This window comes from Hyalella azteca, unplaced genomic scaffold (genome assembly GCF_000764305.2).
Source record: "Hyalella azteca isolate HAZT.00-mixed unplaced genomic scaffold, Hazt_2.0.2 contig14329, whole genome shotgun sequence".
Classification (NCBI taxonomy): Eukaryota; Metazoa; Arthropoda; class Malacostraca; order Amphipoda; family Hyalellidae; genus Hyalella; species Hyalella azteca.
Genome location: NW_025944219.1, coordinates 90,128 through 109,848, shown reverse-complemented (window position 1 = coordinate 109,848; position 19,721 = coordinate 90,128). Strand labels below are relative to the sequence as shown.

At 46.6% G+C, this 19,721-nt stretch overlaps 2 protein-coding genes across 2 annotated transcripts; one reads left to right on the top strand and one right to left on the bottom strand.

The window, feature by feature from the left end:
• Positions 1-1,018: 1,018 nt before the first annotated feature.
• On the bottom strand, positions 1,019-4,772 carry LOC125179007 (putative per-hexamer repeat protein 5). Its single transcript, XM_047884029.1, has 4 exons — positions 4,761-4,772; positions 3,469-4,432; positions 1,459-1,733; positions 1,019-1,171 (listed from the first exon to the last, which is right to left on the bottom strand). The coding sequence occupies exons 1-4, from the start codon at positions 4,770-4,772 to the stop codon at positions 1,019-1,021; spliced, it is 1,404 nt and encodes a 467-aa protein (XP_047739985.1).
• Positions 4,773-5,882: 1,110 nt separating this feature from the next.
• On the top strand, positions 5,883-14,699 carry LOC108682669 (nucleolar protein dao-5; the record flags this gene model as incomplete). The annotated part of the gene is given in 4 exon segments (XM_018171881.2): positions 5,883-5,978; positions 6,617-6,760; positions 11,115-11,727; positions 12,254-14,699. Coding segments are annotated over 2 exon segments (2,730 nt in total).
• Positions 14,700-19,721: the final 5,022 nt, after the last annotated feature.

Sequence of the window (19,721 nt, the reverse complement as noted above, 5' to 3'; positions counted from 1 at the left end):
AATGCTTAAGTACATATGTTGTGCCACTTAAATTGTTAATACATTATATGTGTCACAGCCTTGTTTAAGCGCTGGCACATTCAAGGCCTTGTTTTCGGGGTATTTTCAATATAACCAAATTTTTGCATGTGTTGGGATTTTGCTTCGTTGGATCCATGTATAGTTCTCTTTTTGCAAATAAAAACAGTATCACTGCATAATAGTTAAACGTATCACTGCAAATAAAAACCGTTAAATTCTATATAAAACCATGAGAGTTATAAATAAATATGAGTTGTAACAATCTGGTCAGTTATTCCCATACTGGGGATAATTTAATTCTATGCTAATTTATCCATTTATCGACATAATGGAAGAGTAATTGATGTCTCCAACGTATATTTAGTTATATATGTCAATGTTGACTTCTGTGAATAAACTAATCACTCGTTGAATTCGGCTACAAGGTGATAAAAGTTGACATCTGATGTAATGCTACACTGAACATTGATGTTTACACACAACGCAGGTGCTCCTGGAAAGAGGAACGCTCCCGCCAGGGGTGACGAAGGAGGACCTGTGGATATCAAACAAACTGTGTCGCCCCCAAGCGAGGTCCTGGACCCTCAACAGGAAGGATTCCCTCCCGCTGAACTTTTCGGGATCGGGTATCCTGATCCCCACCTCCCCCTGTCCCACGCACAGTCCCCCTCCCCTAATCAGGAGGCACTGCAGACCGAAGCACTTTTCCCTGCGTCAGGTAAAGTGAAGACATCTGCCGGGGGCGTTGTGGCTTCAGGTGCTGGCTTATCTTCTCTTGGTGATCCTATTTTCTCTTCTAACTCTGGTACTCACGTGTTTGCTGCTAACCCCGACCCTCTATTCCCCTCTAACCCCGACCCTCTATTCCCCTCTAACCCTGATCCTTTGTTTCCTCCTAACCCTGAACCGGGCGTTTGCGGTAGCACTGCTTTACTCATCACCTAATCTCAAGACTCAGTGTTAGTTTGTCATCCATTTTAGGTGTTAGTGACCCACCTCAGGTGTTAGTGACCCACCTTAGCCATTCCTCTTTACCTTTACCCATAGAATCTCTGTAGGCGCTGTAGATCTGGCCCAAATAGACATGGACGTCAAGCCAAACATGGCTGGCGAAGTAATGGCTGTAGTGTAGGCAGTAGCCATCAACTGTCTGAAGTGTAGGCAGTAGCCGTAATGCCTCAAGTGCTCTGCATGTCTCACCGCCTCATCGAGTCTCAACACGGCAGCAGATCAACATTTATTTAAAGGCTCTATATGTTTATATGCCGCGACTTCCTGCTACGTCACGCTGCGCCTTATAGCTCCAAATATAGCGACCAGATATATCCAGCAGTTACAGCCACTCCATATAGCGACCAGATATATCCACCAGGTATAGCCACCCCTAATAGCCAATGCAATATAGCCACTCAATTTAGCCAGCAGCATATATCGTACATAACAGAGCGTGTATACAGCTTGCCGGAAGTTCTCTACTTGCAAGGCGTTCCTCGCACGTTTTCGCAGACGCTTACCCAGTCGCGGGATATTGTGAACATTGCGATGTGGTGAGGGAGGTGATGGTGAGAGGGAGGTGATGGTGCCCTCCTTCCACTCCTCCTGTACCCTCCTCCCTCTCCTGTTCCTTTCTCCCTCTCCCGTTCCCTTCTCCCACTCCTCCCACTCCTTTTGTTCCCTCCCACTCTCCTGTACCCTCATCCCACTCGTGTGTTCTGCTCCCACTCAAATATTCCCCATTAAACTCCTCTATTCCTCCTACATTTCTACCTCTTGTATCATTATTCATAGCCTTCCTTCGTATCCTTTTCTAGTTGTTATAGTGAATGTAGGATACCATATAGTGCAGGATCTAAAACAACTAGTATCTAGGATACGTACTATAGTTACCGTACTATGTATGGCACCATCTTGCCACTTCCCACGCGTGTATCTAGTCAACGCTGGACTGCGACGCGAGCATCTAGGATACTCTATAATGTATCTAGGATACGATATCGTGCAATGCTCAACCAATGCATCTAGGATATGAAAACTTCAGTGCCCAACTCGGGCATCTAGTGTGAAGTGTATCTAGGATACGAACTGCGCCTGTATCCGACATCGGGCATCTAGTGTGCAGTGTATCTAGGATACGAACTGCGCCTGTACCCGACTCGGGCATCTAGGGTGCAATGTATCTAGGATACGGACTGCGCCTGTACTCGACATCGGGCATCTAGGGTGCAGTGTATCTAGGATACGAACTGCGCCTGTACCCGACTCGGGCATCTAGGGTGCAGTGTATCTAGGATACGAACTGCGCCTGTACCCGGCATCTATCATCCTAGGGTACAGTGTATCTAGGATACGAGCTAATTTTATATCCGATTCGGGCATCTAGGATACTTAAAGTGTATTATATTTAGGATACGATGGCCTGCTACATGCTACTCGAGCATTTAGTGTACAATGCATCTAGGATAGGTCATACAAAACGAATAGTTAACTGTGTGCGTTGTTAACATCGTTCTTAGCGCTGTCGGTGTTAGCTATGCTGAACCCAAGGATATTTTGTTATCTATACTATGATCAAAATTAAGCCGTAGTCATGTGTTGTAAGCTATAAGTTCATACATAAAATATAATCAGCCTTCATTGAAGAAATAATCTTGCGACGCTGCATGCACTTGTACGCGATGAACGTGTAACTTACAACTTCTGAATGCTAATGTAACTCAGCAAGCAATTGTACTGTAAAGATTATACTTACAACTCAGGTACGGATAACGTTGCAGCGTTTTCATACTATTTAGGCACTAATAACATGGTTGTATAGCCATACAATTCAAGCGATTGAAGGTACTTTTTTCAGTGTTCAACGCAGCGAATATATAACCCCTCGTGCAATCCTTTCTTCTCGTGGTTGCAGTCTCGTGTTGTTTGATAAACGTTCAAATTCTAGTGTTGCAAGTCGATGCGCAGCGCACTCCTCTCATTCAGCAACCTATTACCATACCTTCATGTAGCATGTAAATAATGGTGAATAATATTAAATATTATCATATAATATTAGTTGAGTCAAGTTTCGGTCTGTGTGTAAGGATGAGGCGTGCCATCACCAGAATAAGAGAGTTACCCTCTTCGCGCAATTTTGTCCAGAATAGCATGTGTTCAGTCTGGTCAATGAAGAGCGAACGTGTACATGAAACGATAATGTGTGAAACAGGATACAAAAGATGGGCAACTGGACGCTGTGGAATATGAAATGATTACATGATGCAATTCCTCTGCACGAAATTATCTCTCCTTATCTTGCCATTTTCACATTTCTCTTTCTAAAGGCTCTGTAACTCTTTGGATCTGTTCAGTTACTGTCTCTTATACACATCTAGATGTGTATAAGAGACAGCAATACAATAAAGATATACACGAAATATATTAAAACATNTCGGGGCTGAGACCCGTGACCCGTGCCAGTGTCGGGGCTGAGACCCGTGCCTGTGTCGGGGCTGAGACCCGTGACCCGTGCCAGTGTCGGGGCTGAGACCCGTGCCTGTGTCGGGGCTGAGACCCGTGACCCGTGCCAGTGTCGGGGCTGAGACCCGTGCCTGTGTCGGGGCTGAGACCCGTGACCCGTGCCAGTGTCGGGGCTGAGACCCGTGCCTGTGTCGGGGCTGAGACCCGTGACCCGTGCCAGTGTCGGGGCTGAGACCCGTGCCTGTGTCGGGGCTGAGACCCGTGACCCGTGCCAGTGTCGGGGCTGAGACCCGTGCCTGTGTCGGGGCTGAGACCCGTGACCCGTGCCAGTGTCGGGGCTGAGACCCGTGCCTGTGTCGGGGCTGAGACCCGTGACCCGTGCCAGTGTCGGGGCTGAGACCCGTGCCTGTGTCGGGGCTGAGACCCGTGACCCGTGCCAGTGTCGGGGCTGAGACCCGTGCCTGTGTCGGGGCTGAGACCCGTGACCCGTGCCAGTGTCGGGGCTGAGACCCGTGCCTGTGTCGGGGCTGAGACCCGTGACCCGTGCCAGTGTCGGGGCTGAGACCCGTGCCTGTGTCGGGGCTGAGACCCGTGACCCGTGCCAGTGTCGGGGCTGAGACCCGTGCCTGTGTCGGGGCTGAGACCCGTGACCCGTGCCAGTGTCGGGGCTGAGACCCGTGCCTGTGTCGGGGCTGAGACCCGTGACCCGTGCCAGTGTAGGGGGCTGAGACCCGTGCCTGTGTCGGGGCTGAGACCCGTGACCCGTGCCAGTGTAGGGGGCTGAGACCCGTGCCTGTGTCGGGGCTGAGACCCGTGACCCGTGCCAGTGTAGGGGGCTGAGACCCGTGCCTGTGTCGGGGCTGAGACCCGTGACCCGTGCCAGTGTAGGGGGCTGAGACCCGTGCCTGTGTCGGGGCCGTAGCCCGTTTCTATGTGGTTCTCCAATGGTGGAATTCTATACGTACAAAAAAGTTTCACTACCGGAAAGTTTTCGACCACATTTGTATGCCATCACCAGGCCGTGTCAATACGAAATAAACGCAGACCTTGATCGAGTGATGTCCAATTCTTCGGCGCCAATTAATTAATCTTCAATAAATTTATTAATTTGGTGATAACCGCAGCCGTTACCACGCACCACACTCAGTTACTTATATTATTTGCGGCTAATCCAATGCTGAACGCTTCTTACATTAATTGCTTATCATCTGCTGATTTCCTTTTAGATTAATTCACTTCATAAACTCGTTCCCATAGCTCTGCACTAGTATGCACTAACCCACACTAATCTGCATCATTGCCCTCATCACCGTTTGGTTGGTTACAAAATTGTTCCCATTGTTACCTCTACACGCGCCGCATGTACAGGAGACCTGCACAACCCGTACAAAATAGTACTTATTTCAGTCTATTTTTACGAATATTTGACGAAAAAATACCTATACGAACGAAAAAATACCTGAATAAATACCTATGCGTAAATATTTCAGTCCCTCTTAAAGCTGAGGTCCCTTGCGTCAATGCAGGATACCCTGATCCTTTCAACGACGTCGGTCCTACCGCCGACGCTGGTCCTCTCGGCAACCAAGGTCCTGTGGACGACGCTGGTCCTGTGGGCGACATGTCCTGTGAACCTGGGAGTTCCCGCTGCGGCAGCGCTGAGGACTGCGCACCCCACACCCCTACCCGGCGCCACCATCAGCAGATTGTGGTCCTTGACCACCATCAGATGGTCCCCGACCATCAGATAGTCCTAGACCATCACCAACAGATGGTCCCCGACCATCACCAACAGATGGTTCCCGACCATCATCACCAGATGGTCCCCGACCATCACCATCAGATGGTACGCGACAACCCCCATCAGATGGTGCAGATGGAAGGCCCGCCACCAGCTGGTGGGGGTGGTGTGGGGGGCTGCACACCCCTGCCCCTGTCTCTTATACACATCTAGATGTGTATAAGAGACAGNGGGATATGGCCCCGCGGGCTCCACTGCGCTGAGTGTTGCGTGAGGGATATGGCCCCACGGGCCCCACTGCTGTGAGTGTTGCGTGGGAGAGTGGGGGATATGGCCCCACGGGCCCCACTGCTGTGAGTGCTGCGTGGGGTAGTGAGGGATATGGCCCCACGGGCCCCACTGCTGTGAGTGTTGCGGGTGTAGTGTGGGATATGGCCCCACGGGCCCCACTGCTGTGAGTGTTGCGTGGGGGAGTGTGGGACATGGCCCCATGCACCCTACGGTGCAACACCGCCCCCTAATCCCCTATTACTGTATTACTCCAATACCGTAGGACGTAAGTCGTAACCAATGCCCGGTAGTTTTGAATCATTACAGCGTAGTTTACCATCAAAATCGCTATTTTCTACGATATTTCGATGACTCGTTTTCTATGATTGTTCAGATGACGGAGGGGGACTGAGCCAGAACTGCTCGTCCTGGACACACGAACCTAACCCTGAAGACGATCCTTTCGGCGCCGCGCCCTTCTACCCTCCTGGTTAGTATCCTCCTCCCACAACGTGGCAAGGTCTTATCAAATTTATCTTCAATAAAAATCAGTACATTTTTTTATTTTCTCAGTAAGCAAAATCGTATTTGTCGTGCAGAAGCTAGAACGAAAAATACCTACTTCCTCATCCGTTTGATTTGTGATTTGGTAATGAAATTGAAACCTAATAGGTATAGAACTCCTCTGACTATAGAGAGGCATGTATGAAATGTTTAGAGAGGCATGTATAAAATGTTTAGAGGTATAGAGAGGTATGTATGAAATGTCAAGAGGTATAGAGAGGTATGTGTAGAATGCGAGAAGTATAAAGAGATATGTATAGAATGCCGGAGGTTTAGAGAGGTATGTATGAAATGTCACGAGTTATAGAGAAGTATGTATAATATATCCAGAGGTATGTATAGTATGTCGAAAGGTGCAGATAAATACGTATAAAATATCGAGAGGGATGTATAGTATGTCGAGATGTATAGAAAGGTATAGAGAGGTATGCATGCATAGGTACAGAATTAGATAAATTAAGCAACGACATTACAGTAAAAAGCTTAATTGTCCCGCGTAGGTACAGAATTAGATAAGTTAAGTTTTACATTACAGTAAATGTTTGATTGTCCCGCGTGCTGCAGGAGTGCCGCCGAGCGTCGGTGCTGCAGAGCTGTCTGCTGCAGCTCCTGCAGAGTCTCTGCTGCTGGCCGCGTCCCCGCCCAACCTGCAGCAGCAGAGCAGCAGAGTGTCAGCTGCAGCAACTGAACACCTGCACCTGACATCAGGTAACTCCAGCTGCACCAAGTAGACAACTGCCAGCTGAGAGTGAGACCAGAGGTATGGATTGGAGTTAAATACCTCAGACCGGAGAGGTATAGAATGAAGGTAAAATACGGAAAATACCTCGGACCACATGAGGTATGGAATGAAGGGAAATATACCTCAGACGAGAGAGGTATGGAATGAAGGGAAAATACCTCATATGGAGATGCGAGGAATGAATTCAATGTGATGTTGTGGTGTCGTTCTGTTGGAGGAATTACCGCAGGAATAGCATTGTGGACTTGAGAACTACGCACCGGTACGCCCATATTGGTCATGTAGAGGTATATTTTGATGGTCAGTTGGGGTGATGGTGGTCAGTTGCGGTGATGGTGGTCAGTTGGGGTGATGGTGGTCAGTTGGGGTGATGATGGTCAGTTGGGGTGATGGTGGTCAGTTGGGGTGATGGTGGTCAGTTGGGGTGATGGTTGTTGTTGGTTGTTGTCTTTGGGGTGAAGGTTGTCGTCTTTTACTGCGCTTGTTATCTTCGCACGATTTCTGAAACCTTTTCATTATTTATTTTAATAATCATAATATGATATTTACAACTGCGTTATTAGAGAAGTTATATTAAATTAATTATAAATATAGTACGTATGATAGCTTTGCAGCAATACTCTTATATCTTCAAATTAGTTATAAGTCAAACCGTTATTTTTAAACTTATTTAACCCACACGAATTTATTAATAAAATTAGATCTGTTAATTAATATAGGAGCTACTCAATATATGTTGCCGTGTTGACATGACCAGCCTGTGTTGCCGTGTTGACATGGCAGCCTGTGTTGCCGTGTTGACATGGCAGCCTGTGTTGCCGTGTTGACATGACCAGCCTGTGTTGCCGTGTTGACATGGCCGGCCTGTGTTGCCGTGTTGACATGACCAGCCTGTGTTGCCGTGTTGACATGGCCAGCCTGTGTTGCCGTGTTGACATGGCCAGCCTGTGTTGCCGTGTTGACATGGCCAGCCTGTGTTGCCGTGTTGACATGACCGGCCGGTGTTGCCGTGTCGCCGTATTTACATGCTCATGCCTGTAACCTTATACTATAATAAAACATTTAACCTCTGCCACCATAGTATCCTTATCCCTCCTCTCCATCCTCCATCTCCCTCCTTCCCTCTTCCCTCTCCCTCTTCCCTCTTCCCTCGTCCTCTTCCCTCTCCTTCCTCTCTCTTCCCTCTCCCTCTTCCCTCTTCCCTCGTCCTCTTCCCTCTCCTGCCTCTCTCTTCCCTCTCCCTCTTCCCTCTTCCTTCGTCCTCTTCCCTCTCCTTCCTCTCTCTTTCCTCTCCCTCCTCCCTCCCTCTTCCCTCTTTTTCCGCCCTCCCTCTTCTCTCTTCCCTCTTCCTCTTCATCTTCCCTTTCCCTCTTCCCTGTCCCTCCTCTCTCTTTCTCTTCCCTCTCTTCCTGCTCTCCTCTCCTGCACGGCAACACGGGCTGGGGATCACATTATGAAATGCTCCAACACATTTAAAAGACGCATATGAGCGACACGGATATTTGAGCCACAATCTTTAATTTTTGTCTCGATTCCTGAAATTTTGTTCTCAATTCTAAAATGTTGGTCCTCCTAACCCTACTTGAGAGCATCAAATGTTGGTCCTCCTAACCCTACTTGAGAGCATCAAATGTTGGTCCTCCTAACCCTACTTGAGAGCATCAAATGTTGGTCCTCCTAACCCTACTTGAGAGCATCAAATCCTAAATTTTAAACCCTGTTCCCAGTGACTAGTGTCTTAACCCTCTACCGCCGTATGTCACTTTCCTGCAACGTAACTTTCAACTTAAATTATACGTAAACTATTAATACGGATGAAGTATCAATAGTTTAAATAGTTTACATATATTATAATTGTGCGTAAACTATTGAGTGTAGCAACCTGAGGACGTTTGTACGCAACAGAGAACATTTTAAAGTTGTACGTGGCGGCAACCATCAGTGCAAGTCATTTTGCGCTCACTAGAACGCATCCTTTTTGGGGATAATTTGTATTTTACAATATTATGCAAAACGGAAGATATTGTATTAAATATTATAGAAGGCTTGTGGCAATATTGCTCCGGTTACTCGTGTCAGGCGGTACAGGGTTAATTTGAAACCTTACTGCCTAAATTTGAAGCATGATGCCTACATATTGATCACCGATCTCTAAATAAAAAAAAACAGCTGATTCACAAATATCGAACACCAAGGCCAACTTTTGGATGTAATGGAGAGACTCAGTGCCCAATTGACTCTAAGTGAAGAATGCAGATATTTTTTTATTTATTAAGACGAGATGACCTGAAAAAATGTATTTTCGAAACATCTACTATAGGTGGTACCGTGTTGACAGTTGCCGTACCGTGCTCTGTTGACAGTTGCCGTACCGTGCTCTGTTGACTGTTGACAGTTGCCATACCGTGCTCTGTTGACAGTTGCTGAGTTACTGTACCGTACCCTGTTGACAGTTGCCATACCGTGTTCTGTTGACAGTTGCTGAGTTACTGTACCGTACCCCGTTGACAGTTGCCATACCGTGCTCTGTTGACAGTTGCTGTACCGTGCTATGTTGACAGTTGCTGTACCGTACTCTGTTGACAGTTGCCATACTGTGCTCTGTTGACAGTTGCCGTACCGTGCTATGTTGACAGTTGCTGTACCGTACTCTGTTGACAGTTGCCATACTGTGCTCTGTTGACAGTTGCCGTACCGTGCCTTGTTGACAGTTGCCGTACCATGCCCTGTTGACAGTTGCCATGTCGTGTTCTATTGACAGTTGCTGTACCGTGCCCTGTTGACAGTTGTCATACCGTGCCCTGTTGACAGTTGCCGTACCGTGCCCGTTGACAGTTTCCGGGCCGTGCTCTGTTGACAGTTGTCATACCGTGCCATGCTGACAGTTGATACACCGTGTTCTGTTGACAGTTGCTCGACCATGCCCCGTTGACAGTTGCCATACCGTGACCGGTTGACAGTTGCCGTACCGTGCCTTTTTCACAGTTGCCATACGGTGCCCTGTTGACAGTTGCCCTGCTGGCAGTTGCCTTGTTGGCAGTTGCCCTGTTGACTGTTGCCCTGTCGGCAATTGCCATACCATGCTCTGTTGACAGTTGCCTTACCATGCTCTGTTGACAGTTGCCATACCATGCCCTGTTGACAGTTGCCCTGTTGACAGTTGCCCTGTTGACATTTGCCCTGTTGACATTTGCCCTGTTGACAGTTGCCCTGTTGACAGTTGCTCTGTTGACAGTTACTCTGTTGACAGTTACTCTGTTGACAGTTACTCTGTTGACAGTTGCCCTGTTGACAGTTGCCTTGTTGACAGTTGTCAAACCATGCTCTGTTGACAGTTGCCATAACATGCCCTGTTGACAGTTGCCTTGTTGACAGTTACCATGCCTTTCTCTGTTGACAATTGCCGTACCGTATCTTGTTGACAGTTGCCATACCGTCCTCATATGACTGCCATACCGGGCCCTGTTGATAGTTGCCATACAGTGAATTGTTGACAAATGCCATACCATGCCCTGTTGACAGTTGCCGTACCACGTCTTATTGACAGTTGACATACAGTGCCCTGTTGACAGTTGACATACAGTGCCCTGTTGACAGTTGACATACAGTGCCCTATTTACAATTACAATACCATGTCATGTTGACAGTTGTCATACCGTGCCCTGTTGACAGTTGTCATACCGTGCCCTGTTGACAGTTGCCATACCATGCCCTGTTGACAGTTGTCACACCATGCCCTTTTGACAGATGTCATGTCGTGCCCTGTTGACAGTTGACACACCGTGTCCTGTTGACAGTTGCGGTACCGTTCGTTGTTGACAGTTGCCACAACATGATCTGTTGACAGTTGTCATTCCGTGCCCTGTTAACAGTTGCCATAGCTTTCCCTGTTGACACTTGACATATCATGAGCTGCTAACAGTTGCCATACCGTACCCTGTTGACAATTGCCATACCGTACCCTGTTGACAGTTGCCATAACGTCCCCTGTTGACAGTTGCCATACCGTGCCTTTTTGACAGTTGCCGAACCGGGCCCAGGTGACAGTCGCCATATCGTGCTTTGTTGACAGTCGCCATATCTTTCCACTGTTGCCATACCGTGCCCTGTTGACTGTTGTCATACCGTGCCCTGTTAATTGACAGTCGCCATACCGCACCTAGTTGACAGTTTCATAACGTGATATGCTGACAGTTGAAAAACCGTGTAGTATTATCTTGCATAAGCCATCAGGAATTGAGGTTTTAAACCGTATTTTGTAATAACATTGTAAAGACATTTTCAAACTAGGTTTTGAAATGACTATTTTGTGTCTCGCAGATGACCCGAAACCCCCTGGTGGTTGCCTGCTGGAGAGCTTCTCCACAGGTCAGCTCGTCATATCCCCACCACCCAACTTTACCAGCGACGATGCAGGAGTTCTCAGACTCGCTGGGACCAGCGGGTATCCTGCGGGACTCCCTCCTCCTGGCAGGATCTATTTGCCGGGCAACAGCGTATATCCTACTGGCGCCGCTACCAATAACGAATATCCTGCCGAGTCCACTTCCACCAGCAGTGTATACGTGGCAGGATTTCCCTCCAACGTCAGCGGTGGTGTTAGCTCTGGGGTCCACAGCTCCACCGATCAACACGTCGGGCGTCATACAATGGCGCACAATGACGCTGCGTCTGTCCCAGAAACTGCAGAAATCCTACACAACCTGACTTCATCCACTAGAATTTTGGTTCCGGTGCACCCTGCGGCGGATGTAAATCTGATCGCAGACGATGCACAAAGCTCCTCTGCCCTTGGGTCTTCAGAAGTTCCTGTAGGTGGCGGTGCTGCTGGGGTCGCGCAGCTGGTGGCGGTAGACGATGTCGCTGATGAAGCTCAGAGTGGTGCAGATAACCCTTCCCTGCCGCCCTTCACCAGACCTCCTCTCGAAGACAGGTAATGAACCCCTACCGGGCGGGGGATCCATGGATGAACCCTATAAGGTGCGACCTTCTCTCGAAGACAGGTAATGAACCCTACAGGTTTAGCCTCTAAAATGCTTTTCAATGTCGCCTTGTTATAGACGCTGCTGCCACCGTCGCCGCTAACCGATGACTTGGTAAACTTCTTTCGTAAGATGAGGAAATCTTTCTGTTCGCTCCTCCATTCGAGGTGATGAAATGAGAACTGCTGTAGGAGGAAGTGTACACCAATCTGATAATGTGTGTTGCTGTAACATATGTCGTTCAATATTGCAGAGAGGATTTTGACTTGAATTTAACGTTTAAAATCATCAAAAAAAAATGATTGGGAACAGTATTTTTGTGTTGAAGGCAATTTTTTTTTAGTTTGCTTTGCATAATTTTGAGAGTATTTTTCTTACTTTATACCGCTATCAAATTTTTCCTGAGTTCTACTAGTTCGTTAGTTTTAAGATTTTTAAGTTTAAAATAACAATTTATTATTATTATTATATTTCCAGATCAAAATACGAGAAGTTTCAGAACCTTCAAGACGAAAGCGACGAGGACAGAGACGCAGGGTCGGTCGTGCCGACTAACGAGTTTCCGAGATCCGCAATGCGTCGCCTGAAGGGTGGACGGTCCGTCAAAACCACGACCAAGATCGGCGTCGACGGCAAGCCCGAATCGGTGTTCGTGTGCGTGTCCGACGACGACTCCATCGGGTCCGCGAGCGACCTGAAGGCACGCATCAACGACGAAGCTGCCGACGACAGAGGACGTGAAGATGTGTCAGAGACCATCAGTTCGTCCGTGTACCACGCAGAGTGTGAGAGCGTCACCACCCACGAGGAGGACCCTCGGGTCACGGGTGGCACTGACGCCACGAGACGTGGGCCCAAGCCCAGTAGGGCCTCCATGCGGGCTCGTGCCAACGCCAAAATAGAGCAGGAGAAACGGAGAGCCTCTAACCCGGACCGCCTCCTAGGCCACGAGTACGGCGAGAAGCCATTGCTTCTTGACGATGAACTCGACGACGTGCTTGACGAAGAAGAAAAGTCTGTCATGGCGAGTGATGAGCCGAAGCCCCAAGCCTCGTCACCCACCGTCGCCGCTGAGGAATGTGCCTCCCTCATAAACCTCGCGTCCCCACCACCGCCCCAGCCTCCCCTTATGACTCCGTCGTCCGCCAGCACCCGCGGGGAGGTTGATGGAGACGATGACGTCTTTGCGTTGGCTCCCTTCAAGAACCCTTTGCAGAAACTTGGGACTATATTCTCCGTGCCCGCCTCCATCTCCACGCACCTGCAGCAGGTCAAGCAGCTGCCCATTCGAACTGCGGCATCCGTAGCGACTTACTCGCCTCTTAATGTCGCCACGCCCTCGCCAGACGAGCGTACCTCCTACCAGGACAGCGAGAGAAGACCTAGCCAAACGCACGTCATTTACGAAGAATCTCCCTCCGAAGAATTCCCCATCTACGAAAACGTAACATTGAGTAAAAAATGTTTACTTCCTGAGACTGATGACTTCGAGGGCGTGTATCCTCGTCCGGAGTTGAGCAACTCTATTGTCCGCACGGCAGCCAGCAACCCATTCATCAACCCTTTTTATGACGAGTCTGGGAGCAACGTCCATGTTATATCCCTTCCTGGGACATCCGTTACCAGTGAAGGTGTCAGCGAAACAGCAACGCTATTAGCCAGCGACGCAGACGTTGCCGTAAGCAAGGACGTCATGTCTCAGAGCGTCGACTCACTAACATTCAGACAACCAAGCTGCGCGTTGTCTAAAGTCTCCTCGCATTCCAGCACCGACTTGTTTGGGTCTACACCCTTTGGCTGTGTGGACTACAAATCCAAGCCTTTAGCGAACGAAACTGCAATCAACACATCGCCTTTAGACGACACGACTTCGCATGTGCCTGTGGAAACGCCATTCCCTGCTCAAGTAACTCCCAAGTCAAAGCCAAGCCATTTCTACTCGTCGTCTGCGGACGTTAACCCAGCGTATCAAGCCGCCACTTCTACGCCTCGGACCAGCAAGTCCAACGAAGTCGTCCTCAACAAAACTGACGACGACGAATTAGACGACGAAGACCTTTTTGGGTCAGTGCCTTTCAAGCCAATTTTAAGTAACAGCCAACGATCGTTTTTAGGACTCAAGAGCCGGACGCTTCCTGCCAACATGAGCTCGTCCTTGCAGAGCCAAGTGCACCAAATGGCCAGGGAGGAAATGCTTAACACACACACTGAAATGTTCAAAACCTCTGCCAAGGGAGGCAAGAAGATGACGCCACCGACCTTCCGTAAGCCTCGCCTTACTCACCAAATTCTGTCCTCCGAGTCCGAGAGTTCCAGCGAAGAGAGCCTAGGCAGCAGCAGCAGCCTGGCCAAGAAGTCGAAGGCCCGCGACAGAAGTAAAGACCGACTTAAATACAAGAACATCAGCGAGGAGTTCGAGGAGGAAAACATGATGGTGCTGCCCATGAAGCAGTTCAGTTTGTCCAAGAAGGATAAGCAGGGGAAGAAGAGCAAAAAACTTGATAAACCGGATAAAATCGACAAGAAACAAGAGAAAATAGAGAAAAAACTAGAAAAGGCCGAAAAAAAGTCTGAAAAGGCCGAGAAAAAGCTAGAAAAACTTGAGAAGAAAGCGGAAAAAGCCGAGAAGAAGCTGGAGAAGACCGAGAAAAAGAGCGATAAAAGCGAAAAGAAGTCTGAGAAAAACGTTAAGAGTGACAAGAAAGTTGACAAGAGTCTTAGTTACGAGTCTGTTGGGATCTCGAACATGAGTTTTGAGGACCAGACTCTCGAAGACTCCCGCAAGGCAGCCTGTGGTGGGAGCAGACACTCCATCAGCTCCCCCGACGAAGAGGGAGCTGACTTGCGCACTTCGGGAGCCACCAGATTTGGCTCCCTCAAGCGCGGCATTAATCCCTTCTCCAAACTCAGCAACAGAATTTGAGAGGACGAGTCCTGACGATTCGCTGTATTTGAGGAAATGAGTCTCGATAACAAAGTATTTGAGGGAACGAGTCTCTAAAATTCGAAGTTTCTGAGGGAATGAGTCTCGATATTTCAAAGTATTTGATCGAATAATTCTAAATTACTTGCTGTATTTAAAGGGACGAGTCTACTTCTTCCTAAGTGTTACTGTCTCCACGTAAGCTTGCAAACTGCTCGTCTCTTATTCAGCTGGCCTACTGGCAATGAGATGAAAGTTCCACCTTTCAAAAGCAACTAAATAATCATAAAAATTAGCATACAAGAAGGAAACATTAGCCGATAAGCCTTCCTCGGTGCAAGCTCATCGCAATCACGACGAACGATGCCCACTCCAACGCAGCTTTTTTGCCAGGTGACACGTGTTCAGTGGTGTTCATTTAACGTATTACTCTCCTATCTTATAATGATAGTTAAACCTTGATTTCGAGTGTAGGTGGGCTCATATGTTGAACCAAACCATTGTAAAGACTTCAAACTGTGTTATTAAATACCTGCGAGTGCGTAAATCATACGAGAAGTGAGTGATACTGGCAAAGAATATCTTCCTTCTAGTGTATCGCTCTGCATCTCTGGTCGAGTGGCGGACCAGCAGGGCTTCGTTTAATAGAATTTTACTGAACAACTTCTTGCCGACGACACTTCAAGGCTAACTTGCGTATTGTGGCAGCGACTTGGATAGCGTAATACATTCATGTTGACAACATGCGTATTGTGGCATGTTATATCAAGTATTATTTAAACGTGTTCGATATGTGCGAGGAGTAACATATGCATTTTGGCATGTGTTTTGGGTTATATATCTATGTCGCCAAGATGCGAGGGGTAACATGCGTATTATGGCTTGTTATACTGGGTAACATTATGAAGGTGGGGTAGTAGTACTTTGGTAGACGTAGACGACATAAGTTAGTCTTTCTCTTATTTTGCTCTTCATATGCGGCGTCTTCCATGTTCCTAGCCATACTACAGACTTGTTTGCTCTCAAGATGACATTTATTGTAAATCTGTTGTCGCCATAAATATTGTTGTTATTGTTGTCGGGTGCGCTTGAAGTCTAGTTGGTGGTGCGGTTGGAGTCGTGGGTTGGTGGGGCGGTTGGAGACTTGGAGTGTGGTGCGGTTGGAGACTTGGAGTGTGGTGCGGTTGGAGTCGGGGTTGGTGGTGCGGTTGGAGTCGGGTTGGTGGTGCGGTTGGAGTCGGAGTTGGTGGTGCGGTTGGAGTCGGTGTCGGGGTTGGTGGTGCGGTTGGAGTCGGGGTTGGTGGTGCGGTTGACGTCGGGGTTGGTGGTGCGGTTGGAGTCGGGGTTGGCGGTGCGGTTGGAGTCGGGGTTGGTGGTGCGTTGAAGTTGAGGTTTGTGGGTGGGAGTCGAGGTTATGGAGTTGGGTTTATGGTGCGATTGGAGTTGGAGTGGGGGTTGGTGGTGCGGTTGGAGTCGTGATTTTTATTCGAATTGGAGTCGGGGATTGTGGGTTAAGTCTGATTTTTTTTTTGTGCGGTTTGACTAAAAATTTTTGGTTGTAACTGTTGTCTTGTTTCGTGTTGGTGGCGACCCGCAAGCTGTCTGATGGAAGTGCGATCTGTTGACTCAACCATCGAGTGATTGCAATGTTCCATTAAGAATGAAGCTGTTACATGTAATTAAAACACTATTTTCAATGGTGAAATTACGTGGTTAATTGTCAGACACGTGACATTGTGAGTCAACGCGTGAGTGAAATACTTCCTGACAGTTACTTTTTAAACAATTTATTGATAATTACATACGTTATTTAGTTGATCAATGATGCTGTGTGTTACAATTGACTGTTTTCTCTCTATTTATTGTACGATATTATAATACGTGTTCATCTTATCGTATGTTATTTGTCTGCACTTTTGTGTTGTGTCTTTATTTATGCACGAGTTAGTCATGAGACATTCGTGTCACATTATTCTTATAGTTCATATTTAATTACCTGTTAAATTTGTTGCAAGGTTCTGCGCCGATTTGAGCAACGAAGCTGCTGTCATTGAGAACGAAAAATGCTAGTAGCAGTTTATTTGCAGCATTAAAGCATTTATTATGTACACACAAATATAAACTTAAAACGTGACATGCCTGCTCTCCCACTGCGCCTATCCTGCCTTGCCCGGCGCCGACGCGGCGCTGATCTTACCACAACCTTGGCGCAGTTGTCATTGTGGCAGCTTCCTACAATTATAATTTGAATTATAATTTTTCAATGAACCTTATCGCTTTGTTATTGAATAAACTGATGAATAACTTTGCGATAAACTTTACTTGACTTTCAGAAAAACCTTCACTTGACTTTCCCTGTAAAACCTTACCTTTTCTTCCGATACTTTTTCACAGTCTCTGAGATATAACAGCAGTCATCTGCCTGTAACAGCTGGCAGGAATATAACAGCAGTTGCCTGCCTGTAACAGCTGGCAGGAATATAACAGCAGTTGCCTGCCTGTAACAGCTGACAGGAATATAACATACAACACAAGTTGATAAGACGACGCTCGAGGAATGTTACCGTAATGTTTGTTTAAATATTTTTAAAATGTAAACAAATAAATATTTGTTTTTTTCGTTGTAATAGTGTTTGAATATTTTTCACATGTAATGGCAGTGTACCGAGAAAAAGGTTTCAATTTCACCTCAGCAGCTGAGCGCTGAAGTGTCTATCGAATTGCGCCGCTGGTTTTTCTAACATTTAAATAGCATTACATAGTCGTCGTACAGAAGTCGAGTTGAGTAAAGAATTCTTTCTAAATAAAATCTTACAAGTTGTTACTTCAGAAAACTGTAATAGCTGCTGCACTCAGGCGCTCTGTATTCATTCAATCCTCCAATTCATGATAAGGGTTTAATAAACTTACAATGAACCATGAACAATTATTTGCTGCGCAAGATTTTCACCCGCGATAGACACCACGACTCCTATTCGCTGCGCCAGCTTTTACACCAAAAAGAACAAAGAACTTTTCCAAAGAACATGCAGAGCTTCACCATCACAGACGCTTCACAAGCTGAGCTTCACCATCACAGACGCTTCACTAGCAGAGCTTCACCATCACAGACGTTTCACAAGCTGAGCTTCACCATCACAGACGCTTCACAAGCAGAGCTTCACCATCACAGACGTTTCACAAGCTGAGCTTCACCATCACAGACGCTTCACAAGCAGAGCTTCACCATCACAGACGCTTCACAAGCAGAGCTTCACCATCACAGACGCTTCACAAGCAGAGCTTCACNTGGTATCCGGATGATGCCATGTTTCAGATGGTATCCGGATGATGCCATGTTTCAGATGGTATCCGGATGATGCCATGTTTCAGATGGCATCCGGATGATGCCATGTTTCAGATGGCATCCGGATGATGCCATGTTTCAGAAGGTATCTGGATAATTATCTCTGAAACTATTTCGAAATTTTTATAAAACCTTCAGGCTCTGCGAGCTCGTCGTAAATATATTGTGATATTCAACGAGTTAATTAATAGCTTGAGTGTTTCTCAGCCCTGGAGCCCTCATGGGTCGGCCTATTGGTTTCTAACCCCCTACCTCACTCAGCGTTGCACTGGGAAAAATGCATGGATATTATTGTCCCAATAGTAACGCACGTTCTTGCCCACAGCACGAGCAGACAACGCAATGTTTGGTCCTCTTGAAGGGCCAAACTGTGTCAGGATGACCCACTATTGAGCAAAAAGATAATCGCTCTCTGGAGGAAGTCTCACTCATTCCTCTAAGTGTGGCAACGTAAGGGCCGCCGGTTGTGGGCGCTGGTTTATATTGAAATTGGATTCCTATTACTATTTCGCGATGGATCTGAATATTGTTAGGTGTATTTTTCTCTATCAAACAATAAAATAGGTTTATGTTTAACCAGTTTTTTTATGAGGGTGACTAAGATAAATTTGATCATGGCACAAATTTGGGGCTGAATCCAATAACCCAATTTTTTCTGTCAAGCCTTATTTGCACCTGCGGGTAAAAATGCATCTCATTTCCTATGACCATTAATAAAGAGTTATCTCTGAATACAAATGTATTTACGCTTGCTTATCAAGTCTCAGGTCGATTCAGTTCTCTAGAACATGCACGGTTCATGTTAGGAAAGAAGCGTTCACTTGCACATGCCAAGCGTATTGCGACACTTGCGCTCTAACTTCCTTCTACTGCCATTAGTGCTTCTTATTTTATAGCGTTGTTCTTCAATTTGTTTGACTTGTCTCCTTACCACACCATAAATAACTCCACTATCAGGTTATTGATCGAACGCTCCACCCGCAGGATTAAAATTGTACTGTGGGTCAAGATTCCACGTTTACAATTGTGTTTGAAGAGAATGTACGTGTTGTATAAAAAAATAAGGAGCGTCTCGATAGATGGAAAAGGTTAATGCCTTGTATTATTATTATTATTATTATTATTATTATTATTATTCGATAATATTACGATAGATAAGATCTTAGCCATTATTTCGATAGTGACAAAATGTCCCCCAAAATGTTTCTAGAGCAGCTAGCGATCATTGTAGGAAGAAGAACGAGTTGATATGTTCAGGAGGCGATTGCCCAGAATGCATGCTTGCAAAACCTATATTTTGGATGCATGTATTATACCGAATTTCAATACTACTTTAATAAAATTATTATTTAACCTAATATTTCACAAGTTGTTTCATGATTAAATCTCTAACTGCTATGCAGCTTACCTGTTGTTTATTAAATTGGTTATTTAGGAATTGGTTCTAATTGAATGGCGTTCCTCTAGCGTCCAGTTATTTAAACGTATGTTCTTCCACCGAAACATGCCATTAAGATAATTATTTGTGAATTGTCTTCATATTTATTGCCATTTATGGCTACTTACATGTTCCTTGAAATAGCTCAGCTTGTTATCTAATTACTCGTTGCTCTTGTATTACATCTACCGTCGCTATCTACTGAGCTTTATAAAAAAACGTATAGAAATTTTATCAA